Here is a 19852-nt window from a genome sequence, read left to right as displayed (position 1 = left end):
TCGCATGCACCGTCTCCCCGAAGTAAAACTAACTATCCGGTAGCGTGGTACTTGCCAAGAAATCTCGAAAGTCTATATAGGCTGACATGACCACGCCAAGAAGAAGAATAATGAGAAGCTCAAGGTCTATGCATCTTTGGAGATATATAAATCCCTTGAGATTCAAAAATGTCTAGCAATTTGTCATGATTCTTTCGATGCTCATGAGCCTTTCCATCCGAGATTCAGATTCATCGAATCATTCCAAAGATTCAATCAGCTTCATCTGATCAGATGAATCTGAATCAGGTTTACCCAACACTACTTCTTACGCCATTCCAGTACGATTGAAGCCTTATGGCTGGAGTTTAGTCCTGTTGAAAGCAAAGCAATGTTTTAGTTTTCCCCAAAAAAAAATTTATCGTAAGGCTTCAAATGGCTTTTGATCATGAAACACAATGGCAATTTCCCTTTTGTCGATTTAGTTCCCGAAACCAGCTCAGGTGATAAATTTCGATATCGCTCGAATGACCGAGATCATCTACCCTACTACTATTGCAGTTAGTTTTAGTAATAGGAATTACCAACCTTTAATCTTACATGTATGATATTACTACAGAAAACAACAATACCACCAATTGATTGGTATTGATTAATCAATTGTTTTGTTATTAATTTTATGATAATGTAATAGTTTTCGTTCCTCCTGAAAGATGTAATAGCTTAAGTGCACAATCAACTGGGCCGTGGCTATCTATAACTTACAAAATTTGACCACAAAATTTTGCCGACCATACTCATACTCCATACATTTTATGTCATTTTTGGGGCGACATTTTACTCCCTAAGGCGAATGTTCTCTGAGCTGCATATGCGATTTGGCAGCTTAAATTCTCTAGAATGAATTATTGAATGCCAGTTCACAAAATATGCAGGTCCAAGGATGCCAAGTTATTCCCGTTGTCTGTAGGATACTTCCATTGTAACACTTTCATTCGTTTTCGCTAACTTCAGTATCTCTCCAAGCTGACGGCTCCTTGAAGATTCAACTACGAGAGATTTCACTGCATAAGCAAACACGAAAAGTCTTCGATTGGCCATCGATTCAACTTTTTTGCTTCCCGACAGACCTAAGGTCTAACAAAAAATACCAAAGAATGTTGGCTGCTTGTTCAAGATCCTATTCATCGATACATTTATAACCGAAACGTTCATTTGCTTCTGTGCCGATTGGTAAATATAAATTCAAAAATAACACCAGATTTTTTTTAAATATCCGTTCCTGTTTTCTAATGGAGATGAGCATTGTCTTGAAGAAGCAATGTAAGTGTTAACATACAGAAAATTTAACCTCGAGTTCGACCATATTGATTAGTGCGTCATTCCATGTTACGCTGATGAAATGTAGGAAGAGTTTGACGGTATTAAATGTCATACTAAAAAATATATACAGTAATTCCGTATGCTATTCGTATAGGTTCTTCCTATCTTTCAAAATCGGGCAAATCTTTTCGCGGGCCAGATTTTGGTGACCGCTGCCCTATATGGAAAACTGGAATTTATCAATCTATTACTTTTCGGTGTAACATTTTGCAAAAACAAATCCAAACAAAAAAAAAACACACCACCCGACACGTTTTCCGTGGGTTCATCACAAGTTTTCAACTTGCAATTTCGATACACATGTATTGTTGAGTTTGTGTGTGTGATTTTTTCCCTTCTCTCTGACGCATTGATACTGATGAAATAGAAACCGTACAAATGGGGAATAGATCGCAGAACCGGCAGCTTCACCGTCCCCGGATGGATCTGTAGTTCTCGAATGGGGCGGGAATAAATGTGGCCAGCGTGAGTGATGTGCGATTACACGTGCTGCTGCTTTGCATTTCTTCTGTAAATCTTGCCTCTTTTTTCTATTTCTAATTTCCCTGTTGTTACTGGGTAGCGCGCGCACACTATCCTAAACTTCCTCACCACACACACACACACACGGCGGCGAATTCGCCGGTTTTATAAACCAAAATCTGTTGTTCCTTCGCTCTACCTTTTGTGCCATCCCCGCTCTCGCTTTGTTCGGGTCCGTCCCGTTGGTCCACACACAACAAATCACATGCACACATTGCTGCTGCACACCGCAATTACATTGGGCACACTCGCGCAAGCCAAAAAAAACAAACAGATGGAACGTTTTCCTCACAGCGATTGGACCCAAATCGGGACGGGTTAGAGTAAAAGGGGCTCCCTAACGAGCTGTCGTCTTTTTTAAATTTTCTATTATTTTTTCTGTGTTCCTCTTTTAATGTGTTTTAGAAGGATTATTTGTCCTTTGCTCAGCGACGCGTGTGTGTGCGTATACCTTCCTTTCTACATGCTAAAACCTTTCCACTGCTCCATACCATTCCCGCCAAATTGGATTTTGAAAGAAAACAACAAAAAAAAAGCGACAAACTAAAGGACGAAGCAAAGAGAAGTGATGAATGTTGGTGTGTGTGTTTTTGGGCACCTGCTCCCTTCCTAGCTGCAGCAGGTCGCCGGCGTCGGGTCCAGCCCCGAGCTCTTGGTGATGGCGAGCCGGGTGAACTCCTCCGCGACCGTCGGATGGATGCCGACCGTGTTGCGCAGCACCTGCATGGTCAGGCCGCACTTGAGCGCGGCGGCAAAGCCCTGGATGACCTCGCCGGCCGCCGGCCCGAGGAAGTGCAGCCCGAGCACGCGCTGGTTGCCCTCGCGCAGCGCCACCGCCTTCAGGTAGCAGTAGCGCACCGAGCGCTGCGGCACGAAGAACTCGGTCGGCTTGTAGTAGGCGTGGTACACCTCGATGCCGTCCTTGCCGTGGGCGGCCTCGGCCGCCTCCTCGCTCAGCCCGACGCACCCGTACTCGAGCGGCGTGAAGACGGTGGTCGCCACGTCCGCGTAGTCCATGCGCTCCTCCGAGCCGCCGAACAGGCGGCGGGCGATAATGCGCCCGGCGTGGATCGCGACCGGCGTCAGCTCCGGCTTCCGGTACAGCACGTCGCCGACCGCGTAGATGTGCGGCACGTTCGTCCGGTGGTCCGTCTCGTCCACCTCGAGCTTGTCCGACTTGCCGCCCTCGGCCGTGACGACGCCCGCGTTCGCCAGCTTAAGCGTGCCCGTCTCGGCCTGGCGCCCGATCGCGAACAGCACCGTGTCGAACACGTCCTCGCCGTTGCTGGCGGTGCCGGCCTCGTCCACCGTCTCGTACCGCACCAGCAGCCGGCCGTCCGGCTGCTTCTCGACCGCGAGCGGGCGCGACCGGTGATGGAATCGGATGCCCTTCTCCACCATCGAATCGCCCACCATGGTGGCCATCTGCTGGTCGAAGCCGCGCAGCAGAATCGAACGCACCATCACGCTCACGTCGTACCCGAGCCCCTTGAGGAAGCCGGCACACTCGAGCCCGATGTAGCCGGCGCCGACCAGGAGCGTGCGGCCGGGCGCCTGCGGCAGGCTGAAGATGTCGTCGCTCGTGATGCCGTACTCGGCCGCGCCGGGGATGTCCGGGTAGCGGGGCCGGCCGCCGACCGCAATCACCACGTGCTTGGCGCGCAGCTCGCGCTCGGTTTGGTTCTTCATCACCGCCACCACCGTGTGGTCGTCCTTGAAGTAGCCGAGCCCGTTCACGTACTCCACCTTCTGGTCGCGCAGGTCGACCCGCGTCACCCAGTTGACCGACTTGATGTGGTTCTGCACCGACTCGGTCAGCGTCGCCCAGTCGTGCCGGATCGCGGCCGGGTCGGGCAGCTGCCAGCCGTACGGCTGCGAGTCGTGTATCGCCTCGCCGAGCAGGGACGCCTGGTGCATCAGCTTCTTCGGGATGCAGCCCACGTTCACGCAGGTCCCGCCCAGGCCCCACTTGGTGCCGCGCGGCGACGGCTTCACAAAGTCCAGCACCGCCACCTTCGCGCCGAGCTGGACCGCCTGCTTGGCGCAGGCGAGACCGCCCGAACCGCCACCGATCACCACCAGATCGTACTCATAGTTTTCCTCTGCAGAAAGGGGAAAGAGAGAGAGAGAGAGAGAGAGAGAGAGAGAGAGAGAGAAAGAGAAAGAGATTAGCTTTTTCGGCTGTAAGGACCGCGCTTGATGCGGAAAGAACACTTTGCGTAGGAACGGGATGTGCGTGTGTGTCTTGGGGCGACCTTTGCTACCTTCTCGCTGCGGTGGGCAAACGGTTCGATCCAAGGAGTGCAACAACTGCAGGAAAAGCAAGCGCTGCGCCACTACCTGACACAGCATGGAACTTCCCGCCGTCGTCAACATATCGGATTCGGAGGGGGGGGGGAGAAGAGCAAATACAAACGAACGAATACTAACGCTCCGCTGCCGTTGCCGCTGCCATGAAGAAGCCTGTTTGATTGTGCAAATGAACTACGAAACCTTCCGACCTTTCCGACGAGAGCCGCACAATTTCACCGGTTTGCAACCCCAAACAGCACGACACAACTCTGTGCTTGATAACGTCAAAGTGGCGCAAAACGTCAAACGTTCAACGGCGAAACGTCAAACGCAATTCAAATGACAAGCACGAACAAACCGTTAAAAGAGGAAATTGCAGAACTAACTGTAGGAGGGAAGAATAATTCCGGCCTATTCCAGGCAACTGGCTGCAAGGGTAACCAAATCGATTTCGATTGCTTATTTTTGGTTCTAGAAATCTGTTTGACTTCTAATTTGGAATGTGTGTCCATGTAAATCACAGCCATCTTTCTCTGTAATTTGGAGTTTTACGAGTATCATAACTTTATAACTTTTCAATGTGTTATCCAATATCGATGCAATATTCCGATAAAAATTGAATAAAGTAATGCAGTTTCTGAAATTGTACATGTATTGGATCAACCCACTACCGTTTTTATGATATGGTTTTTCAAAGTTGGCAGGATTCCTTTAAGAAAAATTACGAAACTTCAAAAATATTGTTTTAAGTACTTTACCACATTTTCATAGCAAAATGTCTCTAATGATTTTGAGAACGGTACATCACACGTCCAGCATAAATTTTTCAGAACTTATCAACAAGCAATTAAAAAGATAATCGAGTTTCCAGTTGAAAAAAAACCCGTTACATTATGACCCTTCTTGGTAGAAAGACACCAACAATCAAATAAAATTTACGCACAATGTGATTCAGTCTATTTACGTTATAAAAATAAGTTTAGCATTTGAGCTATTTTATAAAATTACGACAACAGGTGTGTTATAACGGTTTTTATTCAAATGGAATCTCCTTTATCTTTTCAAACAATTGTTGAAAAATCTTGAAAAATGTATGTTAGACGAGGAATATACAGTTCTCAAAACCACTAGAACCGTTTTAATGTGAAAATTTTGCAATGTTCCGATGTTTTTGTAAAAAGGGTTTTGTATTTGTATTGTATTAAAAAAAAACTTTTAATTTTTAAAGCTGTGACATAAAAACGGTAGCGAGTTCAAACAATCTATGCACAGTTATGGAAACTGCATTAGTTTATACAATTTTCATCACAAGATTGCATCGATATTAGATGACGCATTCAAAAGTTATAAGCTTCCAAAGTCGCCCGGTAACCCGGTCGCCTGGAATGATGTCTTTTTTTTTTTGGTAAGTGGCAGAGCTAATCCCATCTGTTTTCACACCGTTGCAACCTACTCACTTGCGAACATGACGGTGGCCTGGGTACGTATCAGCCGCACGCACTGTACAACATTTATAAGGCTCCGCGCGGGTCTCGCAAGCACGGCCGTCGCCATCGCGCTGCTCAGTTGAGTGTGTCAAGGTGTGCGCGTGTGTGCTATCGACACGACCGGCGATGATGATGCTTTTTTTTGGTGTGCCTATTGTTCCCACACCACACTCCCTTTCTCGCTCTCGCTCCCTTTGTTGGTAGATACGATCAGCGCCGGTGGATGGTGATGTCGCAGCGAATGCACGAATGTAACCCCCGACGACACCACACAACACAGTGAGAAAAGGTTGAAAGATGTGTTTGTCAGTGTGTGTGCGTGATTTTCTTTCAGTAATTGCGTGGTGTTACGCGCGCCCGGCAATCGAATATTTCTTTGCGCACACTTTCATGACCAATAGTACACTCACTGCTGGTTCGTACACACACTTGTGCCCCGCTGAGGGAAACTAAAAAAATACGAAGCGCCGCACAGACGGAAGAGGTGAAATTTTAACCTCCCAAACACCACGTAACCACTAGCCTGAACCGAATCCAATGTGGGTTGTTACATGAGAAGGGGAAACAGGGGGAAGAAAATGTCTTCTTGCTGTCCGTTTCCTTTACGTTATTCAACACACACACACATACACGCGCACAGTCTTTAACAATGCTGGATAATTGGTTCGACGGAGCAGCGGACACCCCCCGGGGGAATCAAATGGTAGCGCGCGCGGTACGGAGCAGCAACTTTGCTAAAATGACAGCTGGACAGCCCCCCCCACTGCAATAGGAAGCGACGGTGGCGCGGGTATGCCAAACTACACGACCGACCCCTGTCGCCGACCAAAACAACGCACACACAGATGCTCGCACGTGCAGACGCGACACATACAGCGACAGTGGCTGACGCAATTGTCAAACGCTTCTTTTCTCGCTCAAGGGATCCGGTGTAGTGATGGTAAAACAGCGAAGTTTTCATCAGCATATATTCCGGCTAGCTCCGAAGTTTTTGAAATCGATTCCAAATAGCAGGTCCGGAATCGAAATCGGAGTCCGATTCGGTATCTTCTAAGAATAGACGTTTGGATCCAATAATGCTACGTATTGATAGCCGTAAAGAACTACTGACTGACTACTGATTGAAACATTTTATTTCAATTCAAGAACTGATTCTCATTCCGAAGTTTATTTCAATTCTGAAACCAATTCTGATTCCGTTGCCGGAGCAAATTGCGATTCCCAGGTCGATTCCGATTTCGGAGCCGATTCCGATTCCGGAATCGATTCCGGACCCATCTTCAGAATCGGATCCAGAGTCGACTCTGGAATGCCAAATAATTTCCGTTTTAATCGAATGTTGAAAACAATTTCAAAAGGATTTGAAACTGTTTTGAAACGGGAAATTATTTCACAGCTGACAGCTGAAGTGGTAAAAAATCAGTCAAACTTGCTTATACGAACTGTCAGAACAAAGAAAAACGCGTATCTCAGGAACTACCAAATCCTACCAACTAAATAAGAAGAAGAAAAAGAAGAAGGAACTACTTCCCAAATAACCAAATCGTCCTTAACCCACTGTAAAACCACTTCAAACCCACGTGGGTTTGTGGTGGTCGATTCAGTCGTTAACCCACCAAATTTTAGAACAATCGGAGCTGCCAGTTCCGATCCGATGTATTTATCTTGTCCACCCTTAAGCCACATTTTCCAAAAATGCTTTGAGGAAAAGTTTGGTAAAGGGTTGGCTAAGGTCAATATGCTGGACAGGATTTTAACTCCTCGGTTGATTAAATTCATTCACTTACATCACTGCACTTCAACTTCAGCAATATTATTAGTCTATAAACTATGCACTGACCAGCGAAATGGAAGATTTCATTCGCAAGTAAACAAACACACATATACACATATACATAAAACATGTTTGTTTTACAACAAACCAACTTAAACACACACGCTTAATTGCTTCCTTTGCACAATTAAATAACATTTTAACACAGGTGAAACATGTTGCGCTAATAAATTGCCCGTGCATAAAAATCTGACTTCAACAACATTGAAGTGGCTGCTTCTGTGGCCGTATGGCTTAACCCACCAAACTGATAGTTTTTTAGCTTTGTTTGATGGAACTGGATTTTTAGTACAAGAAATTGGTGGCGTTTTCAGTATCTTGGTTATATGGGTTGGAAAAGCAATATTCTGTGGGAGATTTAATCAACTTTTGTAGTTTAAGTTTACTCTACTTCAAGTCGTTTCATGTCACGATTTGTCTTTTATGAATGCTTTCTTTTTTTTACATTTACCATTTGTTTAATAATTACAATTGGCCGGCTGCCTGGAACGTGGTTAAGTAATTTACAACCAATTATCAATCTTGTGTCACTGCTTCTCACTCTACAACGCATCATATTAAAAGGTAGTGTTGTGATTTATTAACCTTTCATGAAGATTCATTCAGCGATTCGAGTGATTCGAATCTCGAACCTTGAAACAGAGATGAATCGCTAACGATTTATTCAGATTTTAAAGTTTCAAACGATTCTCAATGATTCATTTTTGCAAAATATTCAAGAATCTTACAAAAATCGCGACGGCCAGCTTACATGAAGGGCATAACGTAGCACCACTCAGAAGTCATTTCGACGAAACAGAGGCCTAGAATTAGCACTCAATGCATACAATATCTCAGTAGAAAGAGCCAAGAGCTACAGTAAAGCAAAAAGAACTGGGATACAAAATACTTCCAAATCGATTCAAACTGTCGATGACGTGAAATCCAGTAAAGCGGATACAAATCTTTCGATAGAGAGTCATGCAATCTATATAGATGCATCCATCACGAATGACTCAATTATCCACAGAGATGTTTAGAGTTTGACATACACCTTTCGACAGTCATGAATATTTAACGAGATTTAATGAATCATCAAATCTATTTAGATTTATGAATCTTCTACCCGGCGCTCTGGCACCAATCGAACATGAAACATGTATGGCATTTGACAGGTTTAAGTCGGGTTCATTCGAGATGTCTGACGGTGCACCTCCACATACAACTCTATACGTTTGTTCGAGTCTGATGTCTTGTTCGATTGGTGCCAGAGCGCCACCTTAGTTTGAGATTCAGATGCATTGATTCACCAGGAATATTTCATCAAATTCATCAAATACACAATAATCTGTGAATCTGAGTTACCCACCACTAGTTCAATGTTTCTGTTGAGTTCTGCCATTATTTGGGACGATTCCACCAATGATTGTTTCAAAGATGAAAGTTGACTTTCACCCAATTACGAAATGGACTTTGTGAAATGGCTGATTACAAGCCAATTACAGTCCAAAACGTTGGAGAATCTTTAAGAGGAAAAAAATCGACTTTAGATTGAAAAAAGACTGTTGAATTCTTAACACAAACACGTGTTTTTTTATGGTATTTCATGTATTATGATCATATACTATTGTTGGCTCAATGAATAGCACATTCAAAGGATCATATTTAGAAAACATCTAACATAGAATTACAAAAATGTTGCACAATAAATGTTAATGAGTAACCTCTTTCTACTAACAACAACCGTTCATTTCCGGAAAGCCATATAGCATCAAGTATCACTTCCCGCTCGTGAAGTACACCAGCGCAAATGATAATTGGAATATCCATTTACGCTCCCTCTACTGTACGACACACACATCCCTTAATTATTTGCCTTACCGATGTTGGCGGCTGGCTGGGAAATGTACATTACCCGCACCTCGTGCGCAAGGGAAAAACAGGGAGCCGTCGGAGAGAGACTTACGGCAAACAACACAGCAAGCAATTCCATCATTTCGTCATACTGTGAAGTAGATGAAGCGTGCATCAACCTTCACCCCCTCCCTCGCACCCTTCATGACTGCTATCTTAGTTGGAGGTGACTCCTGTTGCCACCACCCGAATGACGGATCGCTCCATCGAGACGGTTCTCGACGTTCTCGACAATCCGCACTAGTCGGAAGAGAAAACCCCGCTGGGCACAATCGTATCTGGCAGCTCTAAGTTATGCGCGGAATGACTTGCACAAAACACGCGCCTATCTTTTCACACACACACATTCGCACGGAGGTGGTATGATTTCCAGCCCGCACTCCAAAGGCTAGTTTCACGCACCACGTTTCCCCCATCCCTAGGGTGGTGGTGGTTGCCTAGTGACCGGGCGCGTCACAAACAACGGGCGATTCGTTCGGGAGCTTTGTGGGGGGGGACCTCCGATCGAAACGGTCGTTGCATGATTCACGATAATCGAAACAACCGCCCCCTCTTTACGTGCTGTGAGAGAGTGCCCCCTCCCCCCATCCCTTTTCGGAAGCCATCCAAAAACCTTGAAGCAGCACCGGATGGCACTAGCAAGGACACTGTGCTTATCGGCAAAGAGACACATCGTGCACAACGAGATATATTGGGTTATCTCAGCGTGAGCAGTCTTTAATGTGTGTGTGTGTGTGTTGGTGGGTTGTTGCGAAACCCTTCAAGATAGTACGGTCGAGTTTTGTGTGGCACAAGGCACACGGGCGGCCATCGATAAAATCGAAATCAGTATCAGTCATTTGTCAATTGGTTGACTTGACCACTTAGCCGAAGCTACCGAGTGGATGGACGTTCTTTGCAATTGTTATAGAGTCATCGCCGTCGATCGACCAATGCCTCTCAGCAAGCTCAAGGTTAAACAAAAATCCGCTTCTTGCTGTTGGCAGTGCTGCAAAATGTCACTGTCACAATTTCATTAAAAAAAATATGACTGAAACAACATCCATGTCAGCGTCACGTACTCAATTGTGATAATCATAGGTGATACTCCAAACGAATGGTGTGACCAATTCATGCTTCGTGGTATGTTTGCGACCAAACGCTCATTCGAAATGTCATGACTTTTTTTTTACTGTTATCAGTTCTGCAAAATGTCACTGACGTAGTCATGCGAAATTCCGGCAGAAAATAAATCATGTCAGCGTCACGAGCTCTACTGTGATGATCACAGGTGACATTTTGTTTAGCAGTCAACTCGTAGTCAGTCACTTGGTCGTGACATTTTCAGTCGGTGATTATCACGAGCCAAGCTCACTAATGAGGTACTGGCAGGCCTTGACCGACAGCGGTTGTTGTGCCAAAGAAGAAGAAGAAGATTATCACGATAGTCATGGGAGATATGCGGTGCGTGCGACTGATTCCAAGCAACAAAATGAGCATGGTTTCTCCCTCTGTTTGACCCGATCCATCAAATCTGAACGAGCGAGAAAGCATGCTCATTTTGATGCTTGTCCCAAGTACACGCCAAGTATATTCCAAGAATGTCGTGATTAGCACCGACAGAAAATGTCGTGAACAAGTGAGTGACCAAAAGTTGAGTGCTAAACAAAATGTCACCACGCTTGTGATAGGTCGCCCAACTGTTCGAGTCTTACCTCTGATCATCTCAGTAGTGTGCGTGAGCTGATTTGAGCTTCGTTTCAGTCATGAGTATTGGTGACTGAAACAGTGACAGTTGATAACACTGCCCGAAGTCAGAAAAAGTCATGATTATGCTTGCGCCGGCACTAAGCTCAGCTTGTGAGTCAGAGTTTCGCGGTTTTTCAAGTCAAGACGCACGTTCATTGAGTATCAGCAATGTTCATCCAGCTGCCATCGTTACTCGTTATGAACATTATGTTCATTTTTTTTGTTGATGAATTTGTCGCGATGCTCATGACATTTTGCAGCACTGGCTGCTGGTGGGGACCCACGGTTTCGATCTCGTGTTGCAAATTCGTACGGCGAAAGCAACAAAGCTTGCCCCTCAAAAAATGCAGGGAGCTAGGCAAAACTAATCCAACTACGTTGCACAGCAACGTGTGCGCACAATAATTAATGATTTTTCATTTGTTTTACACCGCCAATCGGAAACTATTGTTTCAGCCGTTTCGTCGGGAGCCCCGTTTCGCTTGAACACTTCCTTCCCTTCTTTCCATTGGGGTGCTGTGTTGATTTCGATTTTAATTATCACTCTACAGAAAGAAAAAAACACACACACACACAAAGTTACTAGGCACAGAAAGCCTCCCCCCGTGAAGGGTAGAATGATCGAGGCGTGTGATTGTGGTGACCCTATGGGGTGCTGGGGGAAGGAGGAAAAGGGGGTCGAAAAATGCCGGATTTTGACAGGACGAGCTGGCTGGGGTTGGAACGGCAAGAAGTGGAGCGGAAGAAAAAGACAAGAACAACTCCTTTCGCTTCCGCTCTCGCACACGCATTCGCTGCTCATTCGCGTCTCGGTCCGTGTGTCAGTCAGTCAGTCGGAGTGTGTGGTTGCCCAGGGTTTGCTTTAACCTTACAAATTGTACCACCCGCTTCCCCCACACGCTACCAAATACACACACACACACACACACACACACACACACACACTCTTTTCGAGAAGGAAATTTCCAACCCGGGTGTCTCCTCGCACAACAAAGCCTACACCATAACCGCGGCCGACCGAAAGAGCTCCGACCAACAGTTGCCCAACGTTACGTCATTGTGTGAGGTGTTTTTTTTTGTTGGTTTTTGTTCCTGCTGTTTGGAGCGTTTTGGCTTCCCACCTCCTCCTTCTCCTGCAGACAATTATCCCTGCACGGCTGTGTGCGTGTCGCTTTGTGTGAATAAGAAGAAGAAGAAGAAGAAGATTGCCATCATCCGGCATCGAACGAACGATGAACAGCATCCTCATTACCGGCTGCAACCGTGGGCTCGGGCTGGGCCTGGTCAAGGCGCTCATCGGGCTGCCGGCCCAGGCACCGACCCACATCATCGCGACGTACCGTGATCCGGCCAAATCGCAGGTGAGCGCGTGCAATTTTGTCCACCATATTGTATTCTCACCCTCCCCCCCCCCCCCCCCCATACCGCTCCCCTCGCGCACACAGCCGCAACCAAGCCGCACGGCGTGTCTCTGGAATGATCTACAAGCGCCTGGACACAGAGCTTTCACACACTTTTTGCTAAGACTTACGATTCAATGGCGCCATCGCTGCTGAACGCTGCCGAACGCTGTGCGTGCGTGTTGTGTGTATTGTAGATAATACTGCCGAAATGCGCTGGTTCGCACTGCACTGCTTGCTGGATATAACAGGTTGACGCTGCCTACACTGAACCGCCGGTGGATGAAAGGCACGGTGAACAATACAACACCAAAAAAAAAACACACACACACACACAGCAACCGTGCACGGGAATGTCGCCTGTCGTCGGTTGAAGGATGAAACGGGTTGTGGGCAGAATTTCGCTTTGCCGAATCGATGTGGTGCGGGTTTCCTCTGTGTGGGTACGCGTGTGTGTTTGCCGGCTTTAGCTGACGCTTGCTCGCTCGCTCGCTTCTGTCACACACTACTGTTTCTACCTCTCTCTCTCTCTCTCGTGGGCACGGCTTGAAGGGTTTTCTAGCAAATTGGGCCGAACAATCGCACCGGCACGTATAATCCGTCACAGTGTGCGCGGATGTGTGTGTGTGTGGTGGTATTTGCTGTGCGCGAGTTGGCAAGTGACGGGGCAGCGTTTACATTAGAGTTGGGCAAAACGCACAAAAAAGCGGAACTGGGTCCGGACGACTCCAACAAATTTCGGACCCAGTTCCGAAGGGTAGGTTCAATCCGACAAGCCGGAACCGCCCGGAATCGTCCGGAATCGTCTGGAATCGTCGGAATCGTCGGAATCGTGCGGAGTCGTTGGAATCGTCCGGAATCGTCGGAATCGCCCGGAATCGCCCGAAATCGTCTGGAATCGCCCGGAAACGCCCGGAATCGATCGGAATCGACCGGAATCGCCCGGAATCGACCGGAGTCGCCCGGAATCGCCCGGAATCGCCCGGAATCGTCCGGAATCGACCGGAATCGACCGGAATCGTCCGGAATCGCCCGGAATCGCCCGGAATCGTCCGGAATCGTCGGAATAGTCGGAATTCCATTTCATTTCATGTCATTTCTTCAGTGCATAACCTAATACAAATAGATACAACCACTAACACAAGAAGCTAGATTGCATGTCGAACGATATTGAGGAACTCAGTGCGCGACATTCCTGGCTCAAATGAACGACAGCCAGCATTGACAGATGCGCGGCGGCCGGAACGTGAACAGTCGCAATCGACCGGAATCGACTGAAATCGCCCGGAATCGACCGGAATCATCTAGAATTGTTGGAATCGTTCGGAATCGACCGGAATCAACCGGAATCGTGAGGAATCGTAGTCAACCAATAGTAGTAAATGTTAGAAGCCACATTTAATACATATTTTACTTTTTCCGTCATTGCTTTGCATGCACCTCCGGCAAGTATGGCTTCCCAAAAATGTTTGGAGTGTTCATGAAACCTCTTAGTATACTGGCAACAAAAGAGCTTACCCAGAACCCGGAACAAAAGAGCTTAGGAATCGAACCTATAAAGGCCATGTTCTTAAAGTCGTACGACTTGATATTTGCAGTGAAATACGAACAATACCTTTTGTTTAATTTCGTTTTTTTTTTCTTTTCGTAAACTCATCATAACATACTATAAGTTTCTAACTTAAAACTATATTTACATTATATATTAGACGTTTCAAGTCATTCATACGTTCACTGGGGCCCCTCAATCGACGGGATCATCAACGGGGCCCCCAAATGGCCGAGGCAATGGAGATTGTTCTTCGTATTATGGCTGTGTATGGCTGTATGTAGATGCAGCTGTAACGGTTTTTGGTCTTGTTGTATTCGCAAAAAATTAAATAGTCGATAAAAACCATATTGAGTATTTTTATACCCTTCCCCCCTTCCTTCTAACCTGAAACCTTTCCCATTTCCCCTTCTCTTCGGTCCAGGGCCAAGAATGAAAATTTTATTTTTTGCATTAAAAGACACACACAATCCACTATCCTAGGCCAGGAATGTGAATACAGTAGGTGACCGCTAACTGGATGTGTTTTAACTGGAGTGCTTTTTAACTGGAGGTTCGCTAACTGGAGTTACTCTCAGTTAACGAACACTTAAACGTCAAAACATCAAACATCCGGAATTTCATGAAGAGAAATTTGTCGCAAATGTGCATTTTTCATACAAATTTAGGGTCTTTTGCCTACGTTTGCTATTAATTTATGTTATTACACGAATTACTATACTTTATATCAACATAAATGAAAAAAAGTTTGGTATGTTTATTCCAGCCAACGCCAATCAAAACAATCAATCCACAGAAACGTCACTCCAGTTAGCGAACATTGTTCGTTAACTGGAGCTTGTTTACCTCTCAGTTAGCGGTCACCTACTGTACTATTTTTCAGCTGTGAAACAGCTGTCTGCTTTCGGCACACAATCGCAAAGCGGTAGTAGGGGCCCCGTATACAAGAACAGGACGGTTCATCCCAGCCAAGAGCGCACACAATGACATCGATTTAACCATTTCTCGAATGAAACCCACTGAAGCACCGTTGACCAAACGACCTTCCTAGGCTTTTTAAAGCGACGCGAGCTTGGTGTCAATTTTTCCTGCTAATTTCTCCGGCTACGAGCCGGTGTATTGAAATTCTGTGTAGGGGCCTTTAAATTTTTGTCTGTGTATGATGTGTGCTTGTGGCTATTGTAACGGGTTTTCTTTGAGGTTAAATGCAGTGTTCTGTTCTGTGTTCTGTGCATTGGATTTTAGCAGCAAGTGTCTCCGCGTTTTTTTGGTGAGCTCGTGCACCGACCATCCACACTAAGACACCAAATGGACGTGGTCCCTTATTGACGGGGCCCTTTATTGACGGGGACCCTTATTGACGGGGCCCCTTATAAACGCGGTCCCTTATTGACGCGGCCTCCTTACCAACGGAGGCCCTTACCGACGGGGCCCCTTCATCGAAGAGTCCATATAATCGTTGGGGCTCCGTAAACCACCTTTGAGTTTTGGCTTCAGTATAGCTGTATCGGTTTTTTATCTTGTCTTCACCCAAAAAGTTGTATGTAAATAGTGATAAAACATCATTTTAATATTAACATGGCCCAGCTCCTTTTTGAACATATGAATACCACTCCTTCCCGATTTCCCCTATTTGTCAGTTGACCACAAAAGATGAGTAGGGCCCCGCGTGAAAATTTAAGGTTTTGGGTTAAAAGCAGGTACGCTCCACGATCTCAGGCTTGAAATGTGAATACCATTTTTCGCGTGAAAGCTGACTGTTTTCGGCACACATCTGCAAAACAAGTATAGGGGCCCCCAGCAAGCACAGGCACGTTTCATCCAAGCCAAATTGAAAAGCGCACACATCGATATCGATGGAATCGTTTCTCGAATGAAACCTCTACCCACTGGAGCACCGTTGCTTGCTTGGTGTTAGTCAATTTTTCCTGCTAATTTTACCGGCTACGAGCCGGTGTATTGATATTGTGTTTCGGGGCCTTTCAATTTTTGTTTGGGTGTGTTGTATGATTGTGTTGTGTAACGGGTTTTCGGTGGTAGTTAAGCGCAGCGTTCTGTGCATTCCATTTTAGCAGCAAGTTGCTCTGCGTGGTTTTGGGTTTGGGTGCTCGTGCGCAGGCCACCCACACCAGAGAAAAATGACGATTTCTCGCTCTGTCCAATACTTTGCGCCAACGATGATGAGGTATTGATTTGAGCTGTGCGCGCGTGTCGCAGCGTTCTTCGCTTGCAACTTTGATGCAAGTATTGGCAGATTTCTTAGAACATTTTATGTGCTGCTTTGAGTAGTATGGGGCCCCGGTTTTCTGCAGTTCGGGGCCCTCGTAATACAGTGCTTGAAGCGATGGGAAAAATTAATTAATTAAAAATAAGTTTATTTGAAATAGATGGTAAAAGTCCCATCCAGGGGGGGGGGGGGGGGTAGAATCGATACGAAGTCGAACATCCACAATGACGGGGCCCCATAGATCGCCGGGGCCCCTGGCGGCCGCCCAGTCCGACCACCGTTTAACGCCACTGGACATGAAATGAAATGGAATTCCGACTATTCCGACGATTCCGGACGATTCCGGGCGATTCCGGTCGATTCCGGACGATTCCGGGCGATTCCGGGCGATTCCGGGCGACTCCGGTCGATTCCGGGCGATTCCGGGCGATTCCGGGCGATTCCGATCGATTCCAGACGATTCCGGACGATTCCGGGCGATTCCGGACGATTCCGGACAATTCCGGGCGATTCCGGACGATTCCGGGCGATTCCGGGCGATTCCGGGCGATTCCGGGCGACTCCGGTCGATTCCGGGCGACTCCGGTCGATTCCGGGCGATTCCGGTCGATTCCGGGCGATTCCGGTCGATTCCGGGCGATTCCGGATGATTCCGGACGATTCCAGACGATTCCGGACGATTCCGGTGGAACTAGCGATTCCGTTTCTCTGGAGTCGGAATCGGAATCATACTTGCCGGAATCGGAGCGGAACCGTGGGTGCGATCCGGCGAACCCATCTCTAGTTTACATTGCGCAATAGTGTGTGTGTGCAATTTCTAAAACGTCATAATTCGTTATGCCACGCGACTGTTGTAAGGCTTCGCCCAATTTGAATTAATCGTTATGGAAACGGATTATTTTTCGACCGTTGTTTTTCAACCGATTTTACTGCTATTTGATTCGATTTTACCTCAGCTGAATGAAGAATTTAATCCATGCAAAATTTTTTTTTTATATTATACAATAGGGTACAGGGTTTTCAAGGTTTTTTTTGTCTCCCGAAAGCTTTTGGTTGCTTCGCACGATTTATTGAGTGTGACCCAAAATTGTTTGGTTTAATTGTATTGTATATCCAATCGTACGATTACAATAAATTCTGGGAACGATCCAAAAATATATGGGAAATTATGAATAAATCGTGAGACGAACCCAAACAAATAACGTAAATCCACCAATAAATCGTGGGAAACGATATATGACTTTCTCCGATGTATATAAAGAAGTCTTTATTGTGTCACATGTATTCGTACCATTTTTTTAAAATAAATTTTATTTGAATACAGGATCTGCTTGCGCTTGCCAAACAACACGCCAACATCGTTCCCCTCCAGTTCGGTAAGCGTGCAGAAGTTTAATAATTTCAACCCCCACAACGGAAGGCTCAACGAATCCTTTCCATGTTTTTTTTTTTTTTTTTTCTACAGATGTTAAAAATTTCGATCTCTACGACCAGTTCGCAAAGGACGTCGATGCGGTGCTGCAGGGTGCCGGTCTGAACGTCCTGTTCAACAACGCCGGCATCTCACCGAAGTCGACCCGGCTGAACTTCACCAAGCAGGACGATCTGGTGGACACGTTCGTCGTGAACACGGTCGCGCCGATCATGATGACGAAAGCGTTCGTGCCGCTGCTGAAGAAAGCGTCCGACGCGAACCCGGCGGCACCGGTCGGTCCGCAGCGCGCCTGCATCGTCAACATGAGCTCGATACTCGGCTCGATCGAGGCAAACCGGGAGGGCGGTCTGTACGGCTACCGTACCTCGAAGTCGGCCCTGAACGCGGCCACCAAATCGATGAGCCTCGATCTGAAGGGCCACAAGATCATGGCGGTCGCACTGCATCCCGGCTGGGTGCAGACAGACATGGGCGGCGCCAAGGCACCGCTGACGGTGGAGCAGAGCTGTGCCGCTATGGTGAGCACGCTGCTCGCCCTGAACGAGTCGAACAACGGCGGCTTCCTGCAGTACGATGGCAAACCGCTACCATGGTAGTGTGCCCAACTGCACAGCACTGACAAAACGCATTTGGAAGGAACAACATACTCAGGTTAATGTTATCGGCAGGGAGATTTCTGTGTTTTTATGGGAGCGTCCTAGAGCAACTGGTATAAATTTTAGCAAGAAAACGATCCCACAAAATCTGGTGCCCTTTTTTGTGTGTCCAATTTTGTAAAATTTAATGATATCACACGCATACATTCAGGAATTTTACCAATAAAGATGGATCCTCAACGTAGCAGAGACCAAGTTTTATCGAAAATAATACGATTATCGTGATTTATAGGGGTTGTATCTTTTTTATGTTATAATTATAGGGTTGTTATAACTTTTTAGTTTCCTTTTGTTTATCTCCTAAGAATCTTATCCGAAACCGGTTATTGTTATTCAGATTTCGACTACGGCAAAACAGGAATCTCTAGTTTTCCCCGAAGTTGGAGTCTGTTGGATTTGGAGTCGTCCGGAGTCCGAGTCGAAATCGGAGTCTTTCGGAGTTGTCTGAAGTCAGCTAAAGTCGGAGTAAACCGGAGTCAAAGTTGTCCAAAGTTAGAGTCGTCCGAAGTCAGAGTCGTCCGAAGTCAGAGTCGTCCCGAGTCCAGAGACGGGACTGGAGACTGCTTTTCATTTCGAATGGATTTTATTCGTCTTTCCCTCTGCTAGCCCACTTCCCAAACAGACCTTTGTCTCTAGTCATACCCTACCAGCATTAAACGGCTTTGAAGGCATTCAGAAGGCATTTAAGGCCTTAGTCGCCTTAGAAGGCGAATTAAGATTTCAACCGAAACTTTCAAGGCTGTAACGGGTTCTTTTCGAATTATTTCAACTTTTTGATTCAACAAGAACAGATAGCTTGCCGCCATCTTCGCTTGTATATATACTGGTTTTGCACCCTTACTAATGTAACTGCCAAATAGAGCAGTGACAACGCTTTTGGTTCCGAACCGAGAAAGCGTGTGTTCAAATCCTGGATTTTTATGATATTTTTTCTGTGCTTATTTCTTTTTATATTAATATTTTCTTCCCTACCAGCATTAAACGGCTTTGAAGGCATTCAGAAGGCATTTAAGGCCTTAGTCGCCTTAGAAGGCGAATTAAGATTTCAACCGAAACTTTCAAGGCTGTAACGGGTTCTTTTCGAAATATTTCAACTTTTGATTCAACAAGAACAGATAGCTTGCCGCCATCTTCGCTTGTATATATACTGGTTTTGCACCCTTACTAATGTAACTGCCAAATAGAGCAGTGACAACGCTTTTGGTTCCGAAACGAGAAAGCGTGTGTTCAAATCCTGATTTTTTATGATCTTTTTTCTGTGCTTATTTCTTTTTATATTAATATTTTCTTCCCTACCAGCATTAAACGGCTTTGAAGGCATTCAGAAGGCATTTAAGGCCTTAGTCGCCTTAGAAGGCGAATTAAGATTTCAACCGAAACTTTCAAGGCTGTAACGGGTTCTTTTCGAAATATTTCAACTTTTTGATTCAACAAGAACAGATAGCTTGCCGCCATCTTCGCTTGTAT

General features: G+C 46.1%; 2 protein-coding genes across 4 annotated transcripts; one reads left to right on the top strand and one right to left on the bottom strand.

Moving 5' to 3' along the window:
- Positions 1 to 1615: 1615 nt before the first annotated feature.
- LOC121588496 (thioredoxin reductase 1, mitochondrial) lies at positions 1616 to 13052 on the bottom strand. 3 transcript variants are annotated; one of them, XM_041906523.1, is made up of 2 exons: positions 12650 to 13052; positions 1616 to 3986 (listed from the first exon to the last, which is right to left on the bottom strand). In XM_041906523.1, exons 1-2 carry the CDS (start codon positions 12663 to 12665, stop codon positions 2494 to 2496), a joined length of 1509 nt encoding a protein of 502 aa, XP_041762457.1. In that variant the 5' UTR covers positions 12666 to 13052; the 3' UTR covers positions 1616 to 2493. The 3 variants fall into 3 exon arrangements, with proteins under 3 accessions (XP_041762457.1, XP_041762438.1, XP_041762447.1); XM_041906504.1 differs by lacking the exon at positions 12650 to 13052 and adding an exon at positions 5634 to 6521; XM_041906513.1 differs by lacking the exon at positions 12650 to 13052 and adding an exon at positions 4315 to 4592.
- On the top strand, positions 11889 to 18472 carry LOC121588509 (C-factor). Its single transcript, XM_041906537.1, has 3 exons — positions 11889 to 12479; positions 17619 to 17670; positions 17760 to 18472. Exons 1-3 carry the CDS (start codon positions 12351 to 12353, stop codon positions 18323 to 18325), a joined length of 747 nt encoding a protein of 248 aa, XP_041762471.1. The 5' UTR covers positions 11889 to 12350; the 3' UTR covers positions 18326 to 18472.
- The last annotated feature ends 1380 nt before the right edge of the window (positions 18473 to 19852 follow it).

This window comes from Anopheles merus, chromosome X, assembly GCF_017562075.2.
Source record: "Anopheles merus strain MAF chromosome X, AmerM5.1, whole genome shotgun sequence".
Taxonomy (NCBI): Eukaryota; Metazoa; Arthropoda; class Insecta; order Diptera; family Culicidae; genus Anopheles; species Anopheles merus.
Note: the sequence above shows the minus strand (reverse complement) of the source record. Positions and strands in the feature narration are given on the sequence as shown.